This window comes from Danio aesculapii, chromosome 2 (assembly GCF_903798145.1).
Source record: "Danio aesculapii chromosome 2, fDanAes4.1, whole genome shotgun sequence".
NCBI lineage: Eukaryota > Metazoa > Chordata > Actinopteri > Cypriniformes > Danionidae > Danio > Danio aesculapii.
In genome coordinates this window covers 7140768-7167986 of record NC_079436.1, presented here as the reverse complement: position 1 = coordinate 7167986, position 27219 = coordinate 7140768, and the positions used below count along the sequence as shown (strand labels likewise).

Here is a 27219-nt window from a genome sequence, read left to right as displayed (position 1 = left end):
CTGAACTGAACTAAACTGAACTTCAACTCCGAAAACTGAACAGACACCGTTTCAATTTACTATAATCTTCTATGTTAAGCTGCTTTGACTCAATCCACATTGTAAAAGCGCTATAGAAATAAACATGGATTGAATTGAATATCTTTTTTGTGTGTTCTCAACAGACAAAAAAATCCCATAAAAGTCTGGAACCACTTAAGAGTGAGTAAATGGTAAGTAAACTTAAATTTTGGGATGAACAATCTCCTTAGGTCACAAAAAAAGAAACAATCACAATGTGACCCGTAGTTTCAATGTGCAAAAAAACTTTTAATGTGAGATGTAAAGCAGAAATGATGAGAAACCAACTCATATTAATAGATTTCAAGGCACACAATGACATTTAAAATACCAAGTATGAATAATAAAGTCAGAACATTACATTTAATATAGAAAATACAGTCATTTATGTTTATCTGCTTTAGTGAAAGCCTACAGATATTTCTTTTTTAACTGACTTGGGATAAGGCTAAGGGCGTTTTTCAAGCACCATTTCATATGTTACCTCTTGAGGTTTTTCTTCTTATGGAGTGTAAATGAGGTGTTGTTGCTGAGCAACATGCAAACTAGAATAGCAAGAAAGCAAAGGTAGAAAAAAGTGAAAGTGTTGTTCATTATCTAATGCCTCCTTAACTTCTAAGAAGGCATAATGAGGCGATGAAGAGCACTTCAGGAATAAAACAGCATAGGTGCAAAATGAAACTGAGGGTTATTCACAAAAATAAGAAAAATTATAGGATATTTATATATATTTATTGTGTTTGTTCACAGTGTTTCACTGAATAAAATGTTTGATTATAACTTCCATCACCTGTAATCATTTATCCATACACACGGAATGTAAAAAGTAGTTACTTAACATATATTACCTTAAATATTTCTTAATCTTTTTCTTACCTTTTCAGTACTTGATGAAGAATTTACTTTATTAGTTTATATATGATATGATATGATATGATATGATATGATATGATATATGATAAAACTGGTTAATTTAGTTTTTTAGGTTACCACTTTTTCAGTGTAGCATGGATTATATTGTCTTAAATATTATGGCCAGCATGCTGCATATGGAAAAACAGGAACTAAAATGAATGAATGTCAACGTGCTTGTTACAACTTGGCTTACATTGTATAAGATATCTTTTGAACATTGACAGTTTGGCAAACCCTTTCGCAGAGCAGGTTCTTTGTTGATGTTAAGATCTCAGCATTATTGCAAAGGCAACTGCTGTCACCTAGTGGTGTATCAAGGACATCACAAACAGGAAGATCAAAAGTCAACCTGAAATACTAATTGAAAGACAAATTATTAGACCTATGTCTTCACATATCTTCATCGTATATGAACAAACATCTATATGCAGTTTAAAAGTACTTACATGGCATCCAAAGAATGATCACTCATTTATTGTGTTCAAAGAACATGAAGTCCTACAAAAGATGAATAATGGGAGATTATTCAATGTTGAAACACAGAGAGCTCTATTTTAAAGGTCCCATGACGTCTTTTGAAATGTGAAGTTTTATTCGATGTTTGACTTTATCTAAACCGGAACACAAAGAGAGGGTGGGGCATAGTGTAGCTCCTCCCCTTTAAAAAAAAAGCCAAAGAGCATTTTGTTTTATCACTGCTCTGCCAGTGAGAATGGTTCAGCTTAAGTGCATCAAATGAAAGCCCATGAGAAGAGGAGGACAGAGCGGTGGCGCAGTGGGTAGCACAATCAGCAAGAAGGTTGCTGGTTCGAGCCCTGGCTGGGTCAGTTTGGGTTTCCCCCACAAGTCAAAAGAGATGCGGTATAGGTGAATTGTGTAAGCTAAATTGTCTGTAGTGTGTGTGTATGTGGATGTTTCCCAGTGATGGATTGCAGCTGGAAGGGCATCTGCTGCGTAAAACATATGCTGGATAAGTTGGCGGTTCATTCTGCTGTGGCCACCCCAGATTAATAAAAGGACTAAGCCGAACAGAAAGTGAATAAATAAATGAGAAGAGGGGGTGGGGCTTGTCAGATACTACAGAGCATTTGATTGGTTATGATTTATGAGAAACTTAGTATAAGGTAAAGAGAATCCATTTAGGTGGAAATGACAAACTGCAATCCTTACATATTTATATCAGTTTTATCTCCTAAACAGGTTTTTTCTTTTCTTTTTTGTCACTGTTTTGGAGCACACTAGCTTTTAGCTATCTTTAAAACTAACAATACTGATAGTAATGATCTAAGAACATTGTCTAAAGCGCACAGCACAGGCGCAATAAAGGAGTTTCCAAATATACTTTTTGCTATAATAATAGCACTATTTGCTTTTAGAAGGACAGGGAAAAGGGATGCAGGTTGGCCTTATTAATTAGTTAATTAATTAATGCCCTATTAATGATTCATCAGTGTGTTTTGTACGGCGGCCAGGAAGTGCAAAACAATATTACAAAGTGTGAAACACTTTTACAAAGCTCGAGACAAATTTACATTTTGAAAAACATTTTTACCTATCATAAGACACAATTACATTAGGAAAAACAAATTTTACCAAGGACGAAACAAATTTACATTTCAGAAAAAAATGAACAAAAACGCAAAACACTTTACAAGTCCCAAAACAAATTTACAATTACAGATTCCTTACGGAAAGAGAATGTACCACACACCGGAAGTGACGTAGTATGTACCACACACCAGAAAATCTCAGCTCGCGTGTGACTTTGTAGACACAGGTTAACATGTCTACAACAATAAAAATCATGGTTATATTAACTGCGATAAAACATCGTTTTGTCATTATAGCTTTAATCAAAATATCAGCGTGAGAGTATGTAGAAACATGTAAACGCAAGTACATGGAAACAATCACAGAACGACATATGTTGACTGATAAAGATATCGAAACCGACCTCACCATGCAGACCTGGATAGCTCAGTTAGATAGGTCGGTTGATACCTGCGCTGAACCTTTTGACCTGAGTTCGAATCCCGTTGATGACATGTCAATTATAATTATTAATTTACATTTATTTTGGTTATATACTGTTCTGCTACAGAAATATTAAAATCAATAATGTTTACACTAGCCGCCTTTCCACTATCGCGCCTAAAGCGAGCGAGCCAGGGTGAGCCAAGGCCAGTCGCGTTTCCACTATCACTTCCGGGGCGTAATCGGGCCAAAGCGGGGCTTCCTTGGGGCCAGCGTCCGGCCTTTTTCGGCCTGCCGAATACCTTGGGCCAAGGAGGGCCAACTGGGGCTTCGGGGCGGGGTTACGTACAAAGGCGGAGTTTTCCTGTCAGGTAAAGAGGAGACAAGATGCTTTCTTCCCTTACATTTGTTTTGCTATCGCGCTTGATCAACTCACTAAGAAAAATCTGTGTTCGAAGTAAATGCCGCCGAACTCGAATGTCCTTATCCAGGGATCGCTGTCTGGTCTTACACCAACAGACCACAAACAGTAAAAAAGCAATCGCTTCGGTGTTCTCCATCTTCCAGCTCTCGTGGTGATGCCAGGTTGTGTTTGTGGTTATAATTTGAGTTTTTTGTTCCCGCTGAAGTGGGCGGGTTGTGTGACGGGTTGTGTAGCGTTTGATTCGGGGGACGTTCTGGGGGCGGTGTTTGCGTGACGCGCTGCGAGCAACTAGCCCGACAGTGGAAACGCGACATGATTTCGGCCTCATTTCTCAACCTCCCGGGCTATTGGCCCGGCCTGGCCCGATTAAAGCCCTGGCTCGCACTGGCCCGATAGTGGAAATGCGGCTACTGACACCCAGTAATAAGAATCGTTATTTGGTATGAGCATGTTTTGTTGCTGAGAAAAAGTGACAAATCTGCAAACGTGAATAGTTTACATCACCAGTTAACATGGACACCAGTTAAACCGCAACACTGGTTTCATTCAGTTTCCTGTTAAGAGTCCTCAAGCAGATGCATTCACCATGTAGACTTGACATCATGTCCATGATTACAGCGTACGAGTGGCCCTCGGTAAAATATTGAACACATTGATGGAGTGATGCAGTATGCCTGGTGTTTCCATCTGGTCCACGTCCTTTATAAACTCCAAGGACCGACCACACGTAAAGCAAAACCGCGTTGAGTTGCTCATGTGTTTGCCGCAAAACATCCCTCGACCGCAGTTCATGTTCGGTCACCATAAACTTTTTTTATGCCATGCACTCCACAGCACGAATTTACCACGCTCACCACCACCAACAACACTTTTCCCCGCGTCACTCCCGGTTTGTCACACATTCCTCGTCACTTCCGGTGTGTGGTACATTCCCTTTCCATAAGGAACCTGTAATTGTAAATTTGTTTCGGGACTTGTAAGTGTTTTGCGTTTTGTACATTTTTTTCTAAAATGTAAATTTGTTTGTCCTTGGTAAAATTGTTTTTCCTCTGTAATTTTGTCTTATGATCGGTAAAAATGTTTTTCAAAATGTAAATTTGTCTCGAGCTTTGTAAAAGTGTTTCACACTTTGTAATATTGTTTTGAATGTCCCGGCCACCGTAGTTTTGGGCATAACGTGCATTGAATTAAACAGAATACCATCTCCTATTCACTTTAAGAGCGAGTTATGATCTACATAGTGATTTACATGGTGAACTTTGAACGACTGAACAGTGTCACTAGTGAGGAAATGAATCTGCAATTAGACATTTACTCATCATTACTGAAAATAGGTAGGGCTAATTTTAATACAGGCAATGACTATCCAATATTATACATTTTTTTATGTATGTGGACAATAATAATATTTTTACACTTTAAAAGCCCCTATTATGGGTTTTTGAAAATGGCCTTCCATGCAGTGTGTAATACAGCTCTAAGTGAAGTGAAATATCCAGGCTTAAATCTGAAAGTGTGCTGTGTTTAAAACTATTGATTCATCTATAAAAGAGTCGACTCAGAGTGGTTAGAATAAATCGCTCCTGTAACGAGTCTTTAGCCGTGCAGATGTGATGTCGATACAGAACTCAAGCCCAGCCCATTTGCTGCAGGCACAGACCTGGGAAAATTGAAACCCCTGGCTCTGCCCACAAACACTGTTGAAAGCAAAACAGGAAGACACTGTAGCAGATCCCGATTGAATCAAGTCGCATGAATTGAAATGCTGGGAGTTTTCCATAACAAAACAGGAGGGTGGCGGGAGATGGGTCTGAAATACGGGAGACTCCCGGAAGTGTTGGTAGGTATGCTAACACAAACACTCTGCACTCTGACTACTTCAAAATTGTTGATAAGCCGTAGTGGGCATTTCTCTGACTCGGGCTTAACGCAGTCGACCGATCACAACAGAATGGGTCATCGAAGCAAACAGCGCAGATTTGCATCGCGCTAAGGAGGGGTTTGGGAACAAATGAATCACTGAACTCATATGGGAGTCGCTGGGATAATTAGTTGAAAATAAATGCATATTATAAGACAATGGAAGTGATTTTTGACCTTGCTTGCATATCAGGCTGTTGTTGGAAACCCCTAAAACTAACATGACCTTTGTTTAAATGCATAATAGGGGCTCTTTAATCATATGTAAAGATTTTTGGGTACTGCTAGACATCCGTGTGTATATAATAAGAAACGTGCACACATGATGAGGAGCCGCATATATGCGCAAACCACTAACATGCTCTTTACATTACCAAAAAACAACACCACTGACTTTAGACCAGTTCTTAGACGTTCAATAGCACTGTTTTTTAAATTTTATATAAAGAGCGTGTTAGTGATTTGCGCACACAGACAGGACCCCAACATGCAGCCTATTTCAGTTGTGCCAAAACAGCAATGCAACAACAATGCGCCACAACACACCTTACAGACAAGCATGCCCATGGGCCCACAAATGAGTGCAAATGTATTTGCTATTTAAAAGGTCAAGAAACACCAAAAACAGGTTATTTTTAGATGTTGACAGTCATTTATGTGTCCCACGCTGCATAAAAACACTATTAGGACACAAATATTTCACAAAAAAAGTGAAAATTGGCTGTTTTTGCATTATTTAGAGCAAATTTGTCATTTGTCACAGCCATGAGATCTTTGTGTAAATTCCAGTGTGGAGGCTGAATATCTGTACCAGCTGGTACAAAGTGACGTCATTGAAATTTTTCAAGTAATTCCATTTCCCCACGATGAAAGCACAGCTCGCTTTATATGTTTGAGAGGAATTTTTTTTTTTTACCTGAGAGCATTTTGAATCTGGAAATGGTGAAATCTGTATTTGCCACTCGTCTTCTTTTAAAAAAGGACACGGTTCCAGTTCGTGTTGATTGTCCTGTCTCTACGAATTTGGTAAGTGTGTGATCAGTGTTCTTTGTTTATGTTTATTCAGATGGCAAAATTAGTTAGTATCGTCAGCAGTACGCTTTCAGTTTTTAAAGACATACTTTAGTCAAAATTATTTTGTTACGAAGTTTACAGTAATATGGACTGAAAGATCCACTGTAAATGCTGCTCTCCAAATGTAAACATGTACCCTAATCAAACTATTACCGTCGTGTAGGATTTTCGTCGTTATTGATTTCAACTGGATTTTGTGACAGGAGAGTCTATACACACACGGCTGTTTGATGCTATTCTCTGCACCTACCGAGTCTCTGCATCTACTGAGAAATGCGAGTTGTTGTTTTTTTCTCCTATTCTGCGTGTTCTAATTCCATTAAAACAACACTCGTTCAGCAGTTCCACGCATGGTATATGTTGTTTGTCATGGGGGCAAGCACAAAATGTTCCTGAATGAAAGTGAAAGTGCCAAACTGCAGTTAAAGTCGACAAATTAAGAATGAAACACCTGAAATTACATGAAACTCCAGAGGAAATGTGGATAGCACAGTGACGTAATGACGTTTAAAAGAATTATGTGCTATAACATGTAAAACAAGATCATGAAAGCAACCTCCAAAAAGCTACTCATGCAAACAACTTAATTATATTATTGTCTTATTCAGATTAAGGCAAATAATTCGATTAATGATGTCATGTAAACGTCACTGTCTATCTGCCCTGTGTCTGTATTCGTGTTGCCTTTGTGAATATCAGCATGTGCACGTACTGAAACTCCCCTTTTTATGCAAACCCCTTCCCTCTTTCGCCACTTGACATTCCCACCTAAATAACGCTGGACTCACCCACTTTCCTGACTTTTTTAAACTAGAGGTGTGAAAACACCCTGCTGAGACAGGAGGGGTTTCATGGCCCTTTAAACAACATGGTACAGGATGTAGAAATGATACCTGCGCCAGGCTGAAACTAGCAAAAAAAAACATTGCAGCACCGGGTATATAATAGGGCCCAGAATGCCTATAGAGGCTTATCATTAGAATATCACAACAATGTTTTAAACATAAACATGATGATATATAATTATTTTGCTTACTATGAGGAAACATGCTCCAAAAAGTACAGCTTTGATCTTCACATCCAGATCCATAGGAAAGGAGATTCCAAAATTGTCTGCATCAGTGAAAGCTTCTCTCACCAGACCTGTCCACTGTTTAGAAATTCTGCCCACCTTTGTTGATTCATCCAAGGACAAAACCTATTTGCAATGAAATAGAATTATTTATGATCATGCAAAATGTTCTCTGGTACTATATGTATCGAAAAATAATCTTTTATATGGTTTAATGTCAAACTCTTTTCTTTTAAATTTGAAAAAGAAAGCATGGTTCATACATCAAAGTTCACATCCGAACAACATCTGCAAGAACAGAACGGTCCTTCAATCTTTAAGACAGCTTCTTTTTTCTCATTCTGAATGGTAAATTTGGGAAGGAATGGATGCCAATTCTGGATCACGTATCCAATCGGGTTGCCTGGTGGACTTTGTATTTCGAGCTGAGGAGGACAAAAAAAAGACATGAACAGTGAGTTTAGGCATCTTGAAATACCATGGATATAAATATAAGAAATATGATGAAATATAGGTGGCCTTTATGCGGTTATTCAATTTCAAGCATGACAATGTATAGCAGATTTGATGAGTACCATTCATTCATTCATTCATTTTCCTTCGGCTTAGTCTAGTTAGGTCGCCACAATGGAATAAATTACCAACTATTCCAGCATATGTTTTATGCAGCAGATGCCCTTTCAGCTGCAACCCATCACTGGGAAACATTCATACACTCCCATTCACATGCATACAGTATGGACAATTTAGCCTACCCAATTTACCTATACTGTATGTCTTTGGACTTGTTGGGGAAACAGGAGCACCCGGAGAAAACCACACAAACACGTGGAGAATATGTAAACTCCACATAGAAATGCCAAATGAGCCAGCCGAGGCTCGTATCAGCTACCTTCTTGCTACGAGGTGATTGTGCTACCCATTGCGCCACCGTGACGCCCATATTTAGTTTAATATTAAGCATTTTAATATTATCAGTTAATAAATATTTTAAAGCTCAAAAAGACAAGATTGATAAAAATACAAAACAGTCCCTGAGAAACATATTAGAATAATTTCTGAAAGATGTTACACGGAAGCCTAAAGTAATGTATGCCGAATAGTCAAATTTACCATCACAGATATATATATATATTCATCGGCCACTTCATTAGGTACACCTTAGTAGTACCGGGTTGAACCCCCCCCCCCCCTTTGCCTTCAGAACTACCTTAATCCTTTGTGGCATAAATTCAACAAGGTACTGGAAATATTCCTCAGAGATTTTGCTCCATATTGACATGATAGCATCACGCAGTTACTGCAGATTTGTCGGCTGCACATCCATGATGTGAATCTCCCATTCCACCACATCCCAAAGGTGCTCTATTGGATTCCCCATACCATTACCGCATCACCACCAGCCTGAATCGTTGATACAAGGCAGGATAGATCCATGCTTTCAAATTGTCGACGCCAAATTCAGACCCTACCATCCGAATATGGCAGCATGCCTCAGTTTCCTGTTCTTAGCTGACAGGAGTGGCACCCGGTGTGGTCTTCTGCTGCTGTAGCCCATCCACTTCAAGGTTTGATGTGTTGTACGTTAAAAAATTCTCTTCTGCATACCTCGGATGTAACAAGTGGTTATTTGAGTTACTGTTGCCTTTCTTGCAACTCGAACCAGTCTGGCCATTCTCCTTTGACCTCTGGCATCAACAAGGCATTTGCACCCACAGAACCGCTGCTCACTAGATATTTGCTATTTTTCTAACCATTCTCTATAAACCCTAGAGATGGTTGTGCATGAAAATCCCAGTAGATCAGCAGTTTATGAAATACTCAGACCAGCCCGTCTGGCACCAACAACCATGCCACGTTCAAAGTCACTTAAATCACCTTTCTTTCCCATTCTGATGCTCGGTTTGAACTTCAGCATATCATCTTGACCATGTCTACACGCCTAAATGCATTGAGTTGCTGCCATGTGATTGGCTGATTAGAAATTTGCCTTAACGAGCAGTTGAACAGGTGTACCTAATAAGGTAGCTGGTGAGTGTATAACATTAAAAATAGCCCTTCTGAAAAATCCAGCTTAAACCAGCCTAGGCTGGTTGGCTGATTTTAGCTGGTTGACCAGCCTGGTTTTAGAGGGGTTTTGGCCATTTCCAGGCTGGTTTCCAGCCATTTCCAGCCTGGTCTTAGCTGGTCAGGCTGGAAAATGACCAGCTGAAACCAGCTTGACCACCTAGCCAGGCTGGGAGCCCAGCCAAAACCAGCTATGTCCATCTTAAACCAGGCTGGTCAAGCTGGTTTTAGCTGGATTTAGCTGGTCATTTTCCAGCCTGACCAGCTAAGACCAGGCTGGAAATGGCTGGAAACCAGCCTGGAAATGGCCAAAACCCCTCTAAAACCAGGCTGATCAACCAGCTAAAACCAGCCAACCAGCCTAGGCTGATTTAAGCTGGATTTTTCAGCAGGGCTAGTATAGCACGATTCACAGTAGTTCACAAATTTCCTTTCATTTTACCTACATAACTTACAGTAACCAACATAAATCTTTAACAAATAAGTCTTCGATTCAAATCAAAAGCTTTGAAACATTAATAAAATGGGAGGAATGACATGAAAGGTACAAACATGTATCATAAATAATAAAAACACGATTTACCTCCTGCAGGCAACAGGGGCAGAAACAGCTTCCACACTTCAAAGGACGCATAAGTCTCATCACTTCCTGTCCCAAGTTATCCTGAACATGGATGACGAACGAGCGCAGTGGTCCACAGAACTGTCTGTTGCAGCAGTCGTTTTCCTCAGCTACATAGAACACCTGCTGCCCCATACTGTTCTTCACAGTGTATTTATTATTGGTCTCCCAGCCCAAGATAACTGTGATACAAAACAATTAAAGCACAAATAGGATATAAAGATGCATGTTTTGGTCAAGTTGTGTGCAATGTGTTAATAGACATATTGGTAAGCCCTGCCTTAAAAAAGGTTACAGCTCAAATCTGCCATATTGATAGACAAGCTTTTTTGGTTTAACATAAAGCTATAGTTACAGAAATATGAGGCAAAACATGTACAGTTAGAATACAGTCATGTAAATTAAAAAGCCCCTTATTATGCGTTTTTGAAAATGACCATCCATGCAGTGTGTATCACAGCTCTAAGTGAAGTGAAATATCCAGCTAAGGCTTAAATCTGAAAGTGCACCGTGTTTAAACTATCGGTTCATCTATAAAAGATCAGGGAAAATTGAAACTCCCAGCCCCGCCCACAAACACTGTAGAAAGAATAAGAGAAAGACAAACACTGTAGCAGATATCGGTTGAATTAAGTCGCGTAGATGCTTTGCTCTGAAACGTAAGGGGAATGTTAGTGTTATTTTCCCTTCCCAAAGATGAGGCTGTGAAGAGTCAGTGGTTGAAGTTTTTTTTTGCAAAAATACCTCAGCATTAAAGCCCCAGCCTTGTGCGGTGTTCCTGTCATTTTTCTGGCGAGTGCTTCTGCAATCTACATGCTTACAAGGGGGGATTCATCTGCCATTCGTTAAAGGAAGGATCGAAAAAGAGTATTGATGCATGGGACTTTGTCAGAGCTTGACAGGAACTTTACAGTTTTTGATCTTGCATGCATATCAAACTGTTGTTGGAGACCCCCAAAACCAAAATATGACCTTTTTTAATGCATATTAGGGGCTATTTAAGTTGCGTGCAAAGGTTTAAAATCCTATATTGGCTGTAGCTGACTGTTCTGCAAATCCAATGACATAGGTGCCAGGTACCAGATACTGTATGCAGTGGAAAAAAAACTAAATGCGAGCCATACCAAGCCCTACCATACAGTGGAAAATGTTTTTTCAACGTAATTTTTACAATTTTCAGTAAAAAATTAAGTTGTAAAAGTATTGTAATAATTTAGGTTAGGTACAGGGTTTAATTAATTTAGTTTATGTTTATCCGTTTACGTGGATATTATTAGTATTGATTCAGATTAATCATTTTAAAGTCATCGTCCTTAATTATGCGTTTCCTCTGAGTGGTACAGTCCGGTGCGGTACGGTACGAGTCGATATGGGTTACCTTTATCAGGCTTGCGTTTCCACTGTAAGTTTCAGTCAACGTCATTCTCGCTCGAGGAAATGTCAAAGTAAAGCTGTACAGGTCGTTCACATATCACTTCTCACAAAACAGATGCTTTATACACACAAATACTTGTGTATAAATGTTCATTACTAACCTTTCTATGAACATGATTTGATTATAACTGCAGATCAATGATAAATTGATGGAAAATAGCCTACTTTACATCTGCAGTTCTATAAAATAAATAAATAAATGCAACATATATGAACACATACAGCCCCTTACAGTCTCCGATACATTACTAATTACAGAAAAACTACACACAGCATACATTTAGTCCTTATTTGGGTTCAAAACCAACAAGCAACATATAGCCCCGTCAGTGCAAACCTTTCATTTGCATCTATAATCTTCACCAGAATATGTAACCTGCAGTTAGAAATTATTCCATCATTCCGAGTTCATAATAGTCCAAAAGGTGATGATAATAGTAAAACATGGCAGTTTGTTGATGTTTAAGGTTACTGAAATCATTGGCTCTTTTGTTTTTCCGGCTTATCCTTTGTTTTATTACACATCAGTCTCGTGTTTGTCCATTTCTAAAAAGAATTGGATGTCAGAAGCACTTCAATAATCACATGCACGTTATCATCATCAGCTCAAAAAGTTCATTAATTCAAATATAGACGCATGGCGAGCTCTCTCAAGAAAGTGAAGCCGCTCACGCTTTAGATGGCCTTATAAACAAAGATAGGGTAGATTCTGCTTTTTCTTGGCTTTGTAACTGTTCATCAAAACTCAGGTTGACCATGGCTCGTAATTATACAGTAAGTATATATTATTACGGTGTAATGTCTCGGCTGTGTATTTAAAAATGCTTCCTTTGTTTTCATTCTTCTGGCTTGTGCACAAGCTAGTATCTCGAGTCGTATCTCTGTAAACCAATAGCGTTCAGCTGTACATCTTGCTCTACCTTTTGGTACCCTTTTTTGTGTTAGGTACACTTTCAAAAGGGTGCCCAAAAAGTGTTATGGTATGGTTCACTTTTTGGTAACTTTTGACAGTGGAAACGGCCTATAACGGAAGCATAACCGGACTATACCGTACTCTACTGTACCACTCAGTGGAAACCATAAGAAAACAATACCCTTGTGTGAGGCAGTCAGGCTGCTGGAAGAATCAGAGAACAACTTAGTTACAGATGTAACCCTCGTTCCCTGAAGGAGGAACGATACATCAGACTGGTGATATGAATGGGTTGGGGTTGGGGTATCCCTTATTTTCACATCCCAATGTTGACAGGTATGACTGGACTTGACACCTGTACTCTAAGTCGATCTCTCTGCATTATGTTTATGTGAGAAAAAAATATGGGAAAGGAATTTATAAAAGGCATTTGCAGAAAAGTTACCCTAGCTGTTTAGCTAAAATTAAAACTTCAAATATGACAGCAAGTTGAAAAAGCATTTCAGTCTCGAAGGGGAAGGATGCTGTGGTGACCATAATCTAGCCAGAGGGGAGATGCACATATAGGCTACGCAAGGACTGTATAGTGGACAGAGCTCTATCACAGGTAAGAGATGGGTTTACCCAAATTATTCTCTGTGGATAGATATACTTATTGGATTACCAGAATAGGGAACCACATATTTAAACACTGATGCTGAATATGAGGGTTGACCAGCAGGCAAACACTTGCATACTGGGCCAAGCATCTATTTCCTCTGCAGAGTCTCATGAGCACTTCTCATCTTGCATCCTCCAAGAGAGACAAAGACCAGGTGAAGTTCTGCGTTCAGTCCACATAAATGTGCAGAGCACAAACATGGCACAGTAGGCTCCTCCTAGATAAGCACTTACAGGTTCATCACTTGCTCTCAAAACAGTGTGGTGCAAAATTGACTACAAATCCAGGTCTAGATCTCAGGATAACTCTAAGAATCGCTGACTGGATATGTCTCTAGATCACCTCTAAAACGAAGTCAATATAGTCTTAAAGGGCAGGAATATAAGCTCAACTGAGTCTTGTGGTTTAAATAGACCCCTCTGTATACCCCTTAGGACGAAGAGGGCATGATAGGCTGCTGAGAAGGGTTCATCCTCCTGGAACCTCTCATAAATTGAATGATCAAATTGTGTTTTCCCACTGTTCTACCATCCACTGCATCATGATGAGAAGAGATGGCAGCAACATAAACCTTCAGAGTGGAGAGAGACAAACATGATTCTAATCTGAGTTCTTCTCTCTGTGAAATGCACCCCTTAGCAAACTTACAATTTAAAGAGTAGGCACACCTCACTAGCTTGATTGATGGTGTCATTCACCACGGACAGTAGGTCACCTTCACCACATCCTGTCTAGGTGAAGAGGATGAAGGACTAGAGTGGAAGAAGATCTAGGGAAGATTTCAGGGAAACTCGACAGGGAGGGACTGTTGTGAAGACATGAAGAAATTCATAGATGGCTGAAGGCACATTGTGTATTATTATTTCAGTGAAATAGTAAAAAATAATAATTCCTAACATTATATAGCACTTTACTGGACACTCAAAGTGCTTTAGACATTTTTGGGGGAAGTCTCCTCATCCACCACCAGTGTGCAGCATCCACTTGGATGATGTGATGGCAGTAATATTGCGCGAGACAGCACACCACACACCTGCTGATTGATGGAGAGGAGACAGTGATGACGCCAATTATGATATGGGGATGGTTAGGAGGTCGTGATGGACAGAGACCAGTGGGCAAATTTGTCCAGGATGCCGGGGTTAAACCCAGACTCTTTTTTGAAGGACATCCTGGGATTTTTAACGACCACAGAGAGTCAGGGCCTCGGTTTAACGTCTCATCCGAAAGAGTCCCCATCAATATGCTGAGGCATTAGGACCCACACAGACCTTTGGTTGAGCACCCCCTGCTGGTCTCCCTAACACCACTTCAGACAGCAATCAATATTTCCCATGTGGTCTCCCATACAGGTACAGCCCTGCTTAGCTCCATGTGAGAGTTGCAGAGAGGCAACCATGTGAGAGTTGCAGAGAGCTAGCTGCCAGCTAGTGCAATGCACAGTAAGCCTCGCTGCTACTTAAGTTAAGATCCTTTTTTTCCTAAGATCATAAGAAATGAAGTCCTTTTTTTCTCTGGCATAATGTCCATCCACTCAAAACCGTCCTGAAATTAGAAAAAATGTAGGGCAGTGCATGATTTAATTCTTTGAGAACCGATTGGATTGTTGGAAAATGTCTGTTGCTAACAAAATTAAAGAAGATCCATGTAGTATTCCTAAAACAACAGAAAACAATACTTGTGCATTCAATTTAAGATTCAGTAAGCTTCAAAACTGAAATCTCTTTTAATAAAAAAGCTAGCACTGTGAGCATCCATAACAGCATGTGAAGCGGACAACAACTGTTCAGGATTATGTGTGCTCAGAGAAGTCATAGACTGACTTACGTGCGCACAAGATAGTATCTTATGTTTCCATATCTTATGTAGGCATACGTGCGTGAGCATTATATCCTTTCATCTTTTGCAGAACAGCATTCTTTAGATGCTGTATGACGATAAAAGGATTTCAACATTTACTTGCAGCAGTGCTCATTTTTCATACTAGCAGTTCCAGAGCAGTAGTCCAATCAGAAGAACTCAGAGGTGGGACTAGTTTTGCCAACTTCAGCTTATGGTAGAAAGTTGGCATGACAACAACATGGCGGAACCACTCCTGAGCGCTGTCTCGCATTTTCAGATGCAAAGACTGCATCTTGCACTCAAATGCAAAGTTGCACTGCTGTTGTCTTTTCTGCCTTATTCCAGTGACTGACTGTATTCATCATTGGAGTGCGTGAACCGAATACATGTACTGTTACACCTCCATTAAATAAAAAATACCTTTATAGCATGTTGCAGCACTGTGACACGTGTAGTTAGTACATGGGAAATAGGTTAGTAGATTATGAGGTTTTGGTATGATGTGCCTTCATCTTCTATGGTTTTGTCTACAGGAAAGTTGCTTCAATATTCTATAAGCGAAGTCCCTGTGGTGGTTGCAATTCAAGCCATGTCCAAATATGTTAAGCGCAAACAGACAGATCATATTATAGGAGTGTCAGATAGACTTGTGTCTCTCTCTATACCTGATCCCTCTGATCTGTCTTTTCCTTTGTCCACAGAGGAGTTGAGTAGAGAACAATGTGCAGACTCATCATTTGCTGCTGTTCTTTCTAACAGTCAAGTTTCTGACCTTGCTAGAGGACATTTTATTCAGGATGGGCTGTTACTAGGAAAGCACCGTCCTCTTGGTGATGAGTTCATTGGAGATCTGGTTGTACAAGTGGTTATTCCCACACAATTGTGTGGTACTTGTTGACCACAAATCTGGTCATCTTGGTGTTTGAAAAACTTTTTGAGCATCTTTATGTTAAATCCAGTTTCAGCAAACTTTGTCTCATTTGAACTTATACTGTAATTGTAGACTGTGTGGGTCTCCACCCTTGTTCAAAGTCCAGGAGCAAATATTTGCTTACTGTTACTCATTTCCTTTGTGCGTAACCGTTGTGCACTATTACTTCACATTGTACTGTAAAAGCTTTATCGCAGTTTGTCAATTTATGCCATTTCTAAACTCATTTAGAAATGGCATATCAAGGTACAAGCCTCACCTCCTACACCTCACCTACAACAAGCCCTGAAACAAATATAAAATGTGCATATCTTTGGAGATCTTTGGAAAGGGTCCATAAAACGTTGTCCCTATTCCACGCCTATTGTGCACTGTTGAATAGAGATTGGAAGGAGGTATTACCTTAGCTGTTATTGGCAGTTCAAGAGGTTGTGCAAAACCTTACTGGTTTTAGTCCAAATGACTTGGATTTTGGATATATGTTTGGCTTTTGGCTGTGCATGAAAATAAAAATGAATGTTTTATTCAAAAGTAAAAGTAGAAACTAATTTTATTCAAAATGAAAGTGCTGATTCATCTACAAATTTGCTTTCTATGTCTATGGGTTTCGACAATGGTTATAACTGGTAAGAGAGCTGGTGAAAACAAAACAAAATTGGAAAAAACGCAGGAATGAATAAAGTGACTGTGTGATTCGAAATTAGAATGGCATGTATTTGAGCCAGGAGATGAAGTTTCTGTGCTGCGTCTTTCTCCTACCTCTTTTGAAGGATACTTTGAGCCCCTTGTGTTTTTGGCTTTTGGCTGTGCTTCAAAATAAAAGCAAATGTTTTATTCAATAATAAAATACAAAAAACTAATTTTATTCAAAAGGAAAGTGCAGATTACCCTAAAAATGTGCTTTTGTATATCTATGGGTTTCAACAAAAGGTTATTACAGGCAAGAGAGCTGATAAAAATACTTTAAAAACACCAAGAATCATTGAAGTAACTATGTGATTCGAATTTAGAATGGCATGATTTTGAGCCAGGAGACCAAATTGCTCTGCTCTGTGTTTTTTCTACTTATTCTTTTGAAGGAAACTTTGATACCCTGGTTAAATGTAGAACGAATAATAAAATTGTAGTGTAGTGACCACTCTAGGTAGAAAGGAAATCTACTTAGATACTCTAATTAATGTACATCTAATGAAACCTTTTTATGAGAAAGTTAAATAAAGACAGTTGGGGGGGGGGTGTTTACAAAGCACTGCAGTGTTTGGGTGTTCTGTGTTTGTCTGAGATAATTAGTCTTACTGAAATGTGTATATTCCATACAAGCTGAAGCTGATCGGTCAATTCTTGTCACGTGACTCGCGGTGCTCTCGAGGGATTCATTTAACTGGCTGTGTCTGGTCTGGAAGGTGAGCCGCACACCTCCATTGGAAACAACAAACTCTAGATGCGATATGCAAACAGGCAAGAGGCTAAGAGGCAGCCATCATTTTGGATCTCCGTCAGTTGATCTTCTTCCACAGCCATGGTGGATTCACCTGATTTGTTGACAAATGGGTTGCGGATCTATTCCTTGGCAGTTTGTGGGTCCTTCACTGGGCCTTTTCCCCTTAGCAAAGAAACTTTCCAAAGACGTCTGTTTCTTACTCATTTTGCTGCTTGTGGGTTAAATTTGGGCACTCAAGTGACCAAGATGTAACCGAGAGAACACGGTCATTTTTAATAAAAGACTTTTCAAAATAAAATATCAATTAATGATTTCTTGTGCGGCCCGGTACCAATTGATCCATAGACCAGTACCGGTCTGAGGCCCGGTAGTTGAGGACCACTGGTGTGCAATGATTAGATCTTTTCAAATCAGGAGTTCAGAGCTTTTGTTGTGGATTAAAAGAGGGTGGTAGGGAACCTGACAATGAAACTTTGCTTACTTTTCCCTTTCACAGTCTATAGAGTTTATTAATCTGTTGCACAGTTTTTAATGAAGACTGTATTGATCAGGTGGGTTCTGCTAAGTTCATGACAAAACATGCCTTGTTAAAATGCTATTGAAAGGTGTCTTTGACCGAGAAGTCAGGAATTTATTCATTTATTACTCCATCTGGCCTTTACTCTTATTGGGTTTGTGATCCGATAAATGCACAAGCCATCTTTCAATGACTGATGTATTGAGGGATTTTCAGTCTTAAAGGGTCCGCAATTATAGCTAAGACAAGTATTTAACATGTTTGTGTATTGTTTTTGTATGCTTATCAAGTCAGACATTATCTGACAGTGAAACTGGCAAAATGTGACATTGCTCTGGCTTTTATCCTTTAACCCACAGGATGTAACATGGGCATCAAGAAGCAGACTTTGCATCCCTCATATGCAGTCCTGGGCAACAAGTCCATCGTCCAACCCAGGGCCCATGCAGCTACATTTGTTGTCATGTGAACATAGCAAGAGAATCCAGTGTGAGCTCAAGTATCAAGAGATGCAGAGAACTTGCATGCCTCGGTCAGTGGATGCAGGTGCTGTAATTCAATAATTGAAAGAGAGGCCATGCTTCAGAATGGGCCAGTGCCCTAATCTAATGCCTAAGTTGTGAGAGGTTTATTCACACTGACCTCTAACCACAGAGAGACTCTTCAGCTTCATTAATTCTCTCGAAAGGTCCCAAATTGTTCAGATTGCTCAAAAGTTTCAGAACATTGCTGCATGATCAAGCATGGATTTTCATGGAGCTAAAGGAGTTTGGATTCAGAGTGCTTCGTTCAAGACAGCCAAAACCAAAGTTTCAAACCTTCACCTAAAGACACCCATGTCTGTGTGTTCCAGGTTTCAGGGCCTCTATCTTCAGGGATAAAATGTCAGCATCAGAGATCTATAATCTGCACAAGATTTCCTCTTCACAAAGCTCCCATGTCTGCTTGTTTCATGCATCAGGACCTTCAGAAAGATCCCTCTCCTTCCTAACGCTGCGTCATCAACAGCAGAATCGTAAATGTATCACTTTCCACATCACTATCAGAGACCAAAAATTTGGACCCAAACTTGAAGGGAACAGTAAATGTGCTGCACGGACCCAAACAGAACCCATATGTTATTTGAAAATGAAACTCAATCCCATGCAGACTCGAGATATGCTTTAAACGTATGGGACCCACTGTGCACTTGAACCCAGCTGAAAGACACAGGTCCAACTGCACTCAAATGGCACATATTGACAGAAAACTTCATATTAATAAGTATAAATATGTTGCTAAAAACGTTTTGGTTTAACTACTGTTGGAAGCATTCTCAGGTAGAGCACATGTGCAAGACATCACAGCTCTGTTGCCTGACTGCCAGATTCTCTAGCTCTAGGTGTAAGAGCACTATTTATTTTTTATTCTTATTCAGCAATGTAAATATCAGAAAAAAAGTCCCCAAAACAGATCTGATCATCGTCACATGCGTGTGTTTTAACCACCTTATTTCATGCTTACATCCCACCCTAATTTTGCAAGTTTCAAGTTACAAAACAGATGCAATGTGCCGCCGACTGATCATTGGTGGATGGGGAGTACTCTGAGCCTTATCGACTTGGGTGTTACACACAGACCCAATATATTATATAATATATTAGGACCCGACCTGTACACAATTGACCATTTAAAATATAGACCCGAATACACAGGGCTCCTGGGTCCACTGTGAAGACCTTTATACAGTTTACCTTATAAGACTTATCTTTAGAGGAGATAACTAATCACAATCCTCAAACTAATAACCTTCATGATTAATTTTTACACATTTCTCATGCTTTTCTTTTGCATGACATTCATCTCATGACTCTTGGAGAGATTTAGTATGGTAATAAATATGTATATGGACTTTGAGGCAGAGATCTACTGCGCTGCTGCTGCATGCTTTGAATATTATGGCAGAGCTAGTATCGAGACTTGCTACTGCCAGTGTATTCACTGACATGCAGTCCGAGAATATAACATACTGCTTCTGCAAACTTAATATATATGTAAACCCCCAAACAAGGCAGGAGAACATGAAGGCAAAACTGACCAATCAAACCTAACTATATATAATTCTGTTATTTTTTCACCACCATGAGCTATGGGTCCACATGTTTTCTATCTACGTTCACCTGGGCTACCTTGCTATTTGCTAATGAAATAGACTATGTACCCTACCTGATAAAAGTCTTGTCGACAGTCCCATTTGTTGAATGCAGACCTATTAGAACCCGCATGGACACGAGATTTAAGGAAAAATCATGGTTTGGAGTTACATTAAGTATGAGGGCATGCGAGAGCACTGCAGATTGAGTGGCAACATTAACAGACTCCACATCAAAGTTCCTGAAAGCAAAGAAGGTCAAGGTGCTCCAGGATCGGCCAGATGTCAGTCACCAGAGATGAACATTATTAAGCATGTCTGGGGTAAGATGAAGGAGGAGGAATTGAAGATGAATCCAAAGAATCTTGATGAACTAGCTGAAGTCTTGCAAGGATGCTTTCTTTGCCATTCCAGGTGACTTCATTAATAAGTTATTTGAGTCTTTGCAGAGATGTATGGATGCAGTCCTCCAAGCTCATGGAAGTCATAGACAATATTAATTCTTTTCCCACTGCACCATGACTTTATATTCTATACTGGACATTATTTATCTTGAATGATAAGACTTTTGTCTAAGCAAAGGCAGGTCTTACTGTCCTAATTAAATAGTTTAACATCATGACATGATCATATTTTATTTTGATAATCTAGAGGCCTGTGCCTTTCATATTAACCACTACTGATACCAAATGGTGCAATAGTCAAGAAATGCTGCTGCTGTGCCACAGACTTTACGAATGATATTACGCTGCACATGAATGGGCCATTTTCAGAGGATGCCTTGAAACCATGGAGACATGACAGACACGCTTGAACTCCATCAGATAACACAACAGGTTTAGCATGACTTGATGCGTTCAACAAACTAACCAACCTTTTCCATTCAGGGATTTACAGTAATTAATAGTCCTTGTGAACAATTCATTTATGAAATACAGAATCTAATGTTGTGGCTCAAACACTATATTAAAAAATGAAACAAATGCATAATGATCTTTGCATAATGCACTGCAAACTAAACTGAGGCATTCATCCTATATATAAACTATGAGCATAAAAACATTAAATATGTACAACATTTACAGTCGACGTCAGAATTATTAGCCCTCCTGAATTATTTGTATATTTTCCCCCAATTTCTGTTTAAAAGAAGGTTTTTTTCAACACATTTAAAAACATAATAGCTTTAATAACTAATATCTAATAACTGATTCTTTTATCTTTGTAATGATGTCAGTACATAATAGTTTAGATACTTTTGAAGATACTAGTATTCAGCTTAAAGTGACATTCAAAGGCCTTTAAACTCTGTCAATAAGGTTAATTAGGCAACTTAGGGTAATTAGACAAGTCATTTATAACGATGATTTGTTCTGTAGACAATTAAAAATATATAGTGTAAGGGGGCTAATATTATTGACCATAAAAGGGTTTTTAAAAAATTAAAACTGCTTTTATTCAAGCTGAAAGAAACAAATAAGACTTTCTCCAGAAAAAATATATTATAGGAAATACTGTGAAAAATGTATTGCTCTGTTAAACATAAACATCATTAAAATTCTTTAATTATTAACTTTAATTATTATCATAATTATTAGCTTTAGGGCTAATAATTATGACTTCAACTGTATATATTACATTTATTAAAATATTTGTATGTCTCTTTTATGATTAACCATCTTTTATGGTTAATCTAAACAAGTATTTGTGAGCTCACAGTAATATTTTTTATTTTAAAATGTAATTGTTTTTTATTTTTTTATTTTTAAATGTACATTTTTCCATTAAGTCTTGAAGATTTAAAATACTTTTACTACAAAAAAACTAAATACAAGAAATAAATCAATAATTTAAGAAGATACAGATTAAAAACATGTCATATTATCTGCAGTGAAGTAATATACTTATACTTGTTAAGATTTCTTGAAATAAGAAAACCAAAGAAAAAATGTTTTTTTTTTTAAAAAAGTATTATAAAATTATTCCAAGCATTGTAGTCTAATACTGTAATAATGTAGTTAATTTAGATTAACCATTACAGAGATATAAAAAAATTTTTGGTAATCTTTGAACTGTTCTCCGATACAAACCTTACATTGGGTGGTAGTTAAATAAATGTAAGAAATAAATGGTAGCAATTTAAAGTAATAATAATTACATTTTTTAACAATTCAGTATACACTTACCGGCCACTTTATTAGGTACACTTGCTCAACTGCTCGTTAACACAAATCAGCCAATCACATGGCAGCAACTCAATGATTTTAGGCATGTAGATATGGTCAAGCTGCAATCTGCTGCAGTTCAAACTGAGCATCAGAATGGGGAAGAAAGGTGATTTAAGTGACTTTGAACGTGAAACGACTTTGAGCATCTCTGGGGTTTACAGAGAATGGTCCGACAAATAGAAAATATCCAGTGAGCAGCAGTTCTGTGGGCGCAAATGCCTTGTTGATGCCTGTTGAGCTGATAGAAACGCAACAGTAACTCAAATAACCACTTGTTACAACCGAGGTATACAGAAGAGCATCTCTGAACGCACAACTTGAGGCGCATGGGCTACAGCAGCTGAAGACCACATCGGGTGCCACTTATGTCAGCTAAGAACATGAAACTGAGGCTACAATTTGCACAGGCTTACCAAAATTGGACAAAAGAAGATTGGAAAAAGTTGCCTGGTCTGATGAGTCTCAATTATTGCTCTGACATTTGGATGGTAGGGTCAAAATTTAGGGTCAACAACATGAAAGCATGGATCCATCCTGCCTTGTATCAACGGTTCAGGCTGGTGGTGGTGGTGTAATGGTGTGGGGGACATTTTCTTGGCACACTTTGGGCCCATTAGTACTAATTGAGCATCGTGTCAACGCCACAGCCTACCTCAAAATTGTTGCTGACCATGTCCATCCATTTATGACCACAGTGTACCCATCTTCAGATGGCTACTTCCAGCAGGATAACGTGCCATATCATAAAGCGTAAATCATCTCAGACTGGTTTCTTGAACATGACAATGAGTTCACTGTACTCAAATGGCCTCCACAGTCACCAGAATTCAATCCAATAGAGCTCTTTTGGGATGTGGTGGAATGGGAGATTCACATCATGGATGTGCAGCTGACAAATCTGCAGCAACTGCGGCACGCTATCATGTCAATATGGACCAAAATCTATGAGGTATATTTTTTGTACATTGTTGAATCTATGCCACGGATGATTAAGACAGTTCTAGGCAAAATGGGGTCCAATCCGGTACTAGTATGGTGGGTGTACCTAATTAAGTGGCCGGTGAGTGTATATTAATTAAATTTGTACTGTTTTAGTTCATTCTTTCATTTAACTGAAAATCACATTGTTCATAAACATTTCTAGGTCATTCCTAGGATTTGTTTTATAAAGCTTATATTATCAAGCAATAGTAATGAAGAAAAGCTGAGCTTAGACAAGGGTCATTCAATTTATGTCGATATAATTCAGTGAACATCATTGGAAAAGGCTACAATAAACATCCCAACATTACCTTCAGCCAGCTCAACTTTCTGCTGCACTAGAAGTTGATCGATCTGTGTTGTAAAACAGAAAACACGTCGAAAATCAAGCTTAGTCACGACTTGCTGATAACATACTATCGCAAAACAAATAATAATAATAATCCATCACTGTCAATGCTGCAATACAGAACTAAAGATACGCGGCAGTAAAGCTCGCATCAGGTTGCTGAGATAAAAAAACTATCTAAAAAAATTACATTGTCATTTATTATACACAGCAATTAATCTGTTATTTGGCATATCATATAAATAAACGCTTAATTCTTGTGTATCGTTCAAATTTACTACTCTTTTGTTCTGTTAGTTGCTGTTTTTGCTCCATTGACCTTTGTTATAATTACATTTTTTTGATTGCAAAGCCATGACGCCATATAATCATGCATTCTTGATTGTTTCCTTATTGGGAAGAGGTAAAATTTGTAATTTTACTGTTGAAAAAAGTGCCGTCATTGCCTAAAGTACCATACAGAACAACAAATGCATAGCAAGCTCTACCTGAGTCAGGTACTCCAGTCCTGGAGGGCAGCCATCCGGTCTCTGTGGAACTGGCATCATAACCGCTTGACCTAGGAAAGAAAGAACACAGTGTGTTAATCTTTAGCATCTATAAAATACAATTTTGTACAATCAAAGTTTTCTTAGATGGCTTTACCATGGCCTGGTATGGCAGCTCCTTGACCATATCCAGGGGCAGGGTGAATAGCATTTTTATTTGGTTGAAGCTCAATTGGGTAGCCTGCTTCAAAAAGTTACATACTGTAAAAAAGCTATTCAATACAGAGTTGTCAGGATCAGGTTACTGCTGATAAGCTTTCTGACACACTTACCATTGTTGGTTTCCATGGTGAAAAGTAGCAAAGAACTCTGCAAATATGCCAAACGGAAAAAAGTACTGTAAGTTAAGCAAATATTTTCCAGGATATTTACACTTCTGTTTAAGGAATGGGATTTTGGCAGCCAACAGCCAACACAGACAATGAATCCCCAAAGGACATTAATGCGCAATGCTTTTGTTGAGAACTCCTAGGAACTACCCAGGAATTACTAGGTAAGTCAAACCAAAAGTTCAAAATTCAAAGAGTAGTCCATATTTTAAAATATTCCTCAAACACCATGGGATCTATTATTGACTTCACAGTTTTACCATGGATACAAACTAGACTGTTACTGCCTTTAATAAAAAGTGGTGGCTTTAAGAGTAGAGTAGAGTAGTGTTAGAGTAACCATGCATGCTTCAGGCACATTGAATAAATTTGTTTCTAAGTTACCATGGTGTAACATGGTTTCATTTTTCTAAGGTAATACATTGTCCGTACCTTAACTTTTGTTGGTTTAGCTATAATACCATTGTAAGTCAGTTAATATACAGTTGAAGTCAGAATTATTAGCCCACCTTTGAATATTTCTTTCATTTTTTAAATATTTCCTAAATAATGTTTAACAGAGCAAGGACATTTTTACAGTATGTCTGATAATATTTTATTCTTCTGGAGAAAGTCTTATTTGTTTTATTTCAGCTAGAATAAAAGCAGTTTTTAATTTTTTTAAATCCATTTTAAGGTCAAATTTACTAGCCCCTTTCAGCTTTTTATTTTCGATAGACAGAACAAACCATCGTTATACAATAACTTGCCTAATTACACTAACCTGCCTAGTTAACCTAATTAACCCAGTTAAGCCTTTAAATGTCACTTTAAGCTGTATTGAAGTGTCTTGAAAAATATCTAGTCAAATAATATTTACTGTCATCATGGCAAAGAGAAAATAAATCAGTTATTAGAGATGAGTTATTAAAACTATTATGTTTAGAAATGTGTTGAAAAAAATTGCTCCGTTAAACAGAAATTGGGGGAAAAATAAACAGGGGGGTTATATATATGTATATACATACAGTGCTCAGCATATATGTACACCCCTCACAAATCTCTCATTTAAATTAGTATTCTCTAAAGGAAGCTTTACAATATTATATTTGTGTATTAACATTAGATTAGTCAGTACTGAAGCCAAATCTGGAGCTAATCTAACAAAATAAGTTATTATAATGGTCCAAAATTATGACACAAAAATGTACATGTAAGAGAAAAATATTAAACACTAGATTTAAAAATAGCAAAATTCAAGAGAAACAAAAATTTTTAAAATGTGGTGAAATTTTGTAGTTTGCCATTTTTCCCCCATAATGTTGCATGAATTTAAATGTATTATCTATCTATTTCTAAAGATGTTTGGAGACTAAAATATTATTTTAATAAATATATCCATTTTAATAAATCTGATTTGTTCAAGTGTGTCAAAATACATTGCCTGTATTCACTAAGAAACGCATACAAGTATCCATCTTCAAAATGGGGTGTGCTCAATTATGCTGAGCATTGTAGCTGTATTTAAATATTATCTTAACTTATAATTATTATTATCAAAATTACTTTTGATAATTAAATAATTATAATTAATAATTAATTTTATGACTGAATTCGACATAAAAACTAAATTAGACTACCCTATAGGTTACTGACTTTATTAACATTTATTGAAATTTCTAGAATTCAGGAATAATATAAATATTAAACTATAAAGGTACTTTAAGTCACTTATAACCGTTGTGACCATTTTATTTCAAACGGCTAATCTACTGTCACTATTATTTTGAATTACTATAGGTTAAAGCCAGTTAATATTCGTTAAAAAAGGAATTAAAGATAGCAACCTACCTTTTTAAAGAGGATGCCGTTTGGTCTTATTCTTTAACTTGATATTCCCCACCAATATCCTCTCCTAAGGGTTTCGGTTAGTACTTTTTATTTACTTATTTCAATCATTTAATGGGCGACGGTCACACAGTTTTGTCCTCGCTCTTTATCTGCCTCACTGTTTCCTTCCCGGGAAACATGAGCTCGCGAACACACCCCTTACAAAAACGAAAGCGGAAAACAATCTCGCTATTATTACTTTTAAATACGTTATGTTTCGGTATGATTTGTCTGTAGCCGGAAGTGTCTCCATGGAAAAAAACAGTTGTTCTACACCTGCGAATTCGAAACGAATACTATTGCTGTCGTGTTTTCTCTGCATGAGGAAAGGAAATAGAAACAAATGAACCACGACGTCTTTATTTTTCAACTATGATTAGTTCAGTTTCACAAAGCCTATTACTGTGAAAAGGCAGAACTAAATGTGAAGAACTTAGTCTGGGCATACTATAGGCAAATATGCAACAGGCACAGGGTGTTAGCTTTCATTTTACTACTCATTCTCAGGTGCTATTCTTGTGAAATAGTGTTCTATTGTACAACAGCATCATACACATACACTAAATATAGCAAGTAAAAAGAAAGCGTTTTATTGATCTTAGTTTAGCAGTGGTGGAAGCAGATTATATTTGATTTAATTCAACAAACAATGAAGTAAGTAAATCAATAAGCATATACATATACAGTTGAAGTCAGAATTATTAACCACCTTTTTTGAAATATCTCCCAAAATGATGTTTAACAGAGCAAGGAAATTTTCACAGTATGTCTGATAATATTTTTTCTTCTAGAGAAAGTCTTATTTGTTTTATTTCAGCTAGAATAAAAGCTGTTTTAAATTTATTATGAACCAATTTAAGGACAAAATTATTCGCCCCTTTAAGCTAATTTTTTTTTCTCGAATGTCTACAGAACAA

General features: G+C 37.9%; 1 protein-coding gene across 2 annotated transcripts; it reads right to left on the bottom strand.

The window, feature by feature from the left end:
* Positions 1-770: 770 nt before the first annotated feature.
* si:ch211-71m22.1 (uncharacterized protein LOC100149582 homolog) lies at positions 771-26440 on the bottom strand. Of its 2 annotated transcripts, none has more exons than XM_056471876.1 (10): positions 26264-26440; positions 24377-24413; positions 24202-24288; positions 24045-24115; positions 23519-23561; positions 10090-10310; positions 7703-7864; positions 7404-7565; positions 1422-1473; positions 771-1332 (listed from the first exon to the last, which is right to left on the bottom strand). In XM_056471876.1, the coding sequence occupies exons 2-9, from the start codon at positions 24390-24392 to the stop codon at positions 1444-1446; spliced, it is 792 nt and encodes a 263-aa protein (XP_056327851.1). In that variant the 5' UTR covers positions 24393-24413; positions 26264-26440; the 3' UTR covers positions 771-1332; positions 1422-1443. The 2 variants fall into 2 exon arrangements, with proteins under 2 accessions (XP_056327851.1, XP_056327858.1); XM_056471883.1 differs by having other exon boundaries at positions 24202-24285.
* Between the last annotated feature and the right edge of the window lie 779 nt (positions 26441-27219).

What these genes read in the sequence shown, in the direction of transcription:
- si:ch211-71m22.1 (XM_056471876.1), bottom strand. An exon ending in GACTGGAGTACCTGACTCAG is followed by an intron (nt 23,562 to 24,044) that starts GTAGAGCTTGCT and finishes TTTACAACACAG; the next exon opens with ATCGATCAACTTCTAGTGCA. An exon ending in TTGGAGCATGTTTCCTCATA is followed by an intron (nt 1,474 to 7,403) that starts GTAAGCAAAATA and finishes CATCTTTTGTAG; the next exon opens with GACTTCATGTTCTTTGAACA.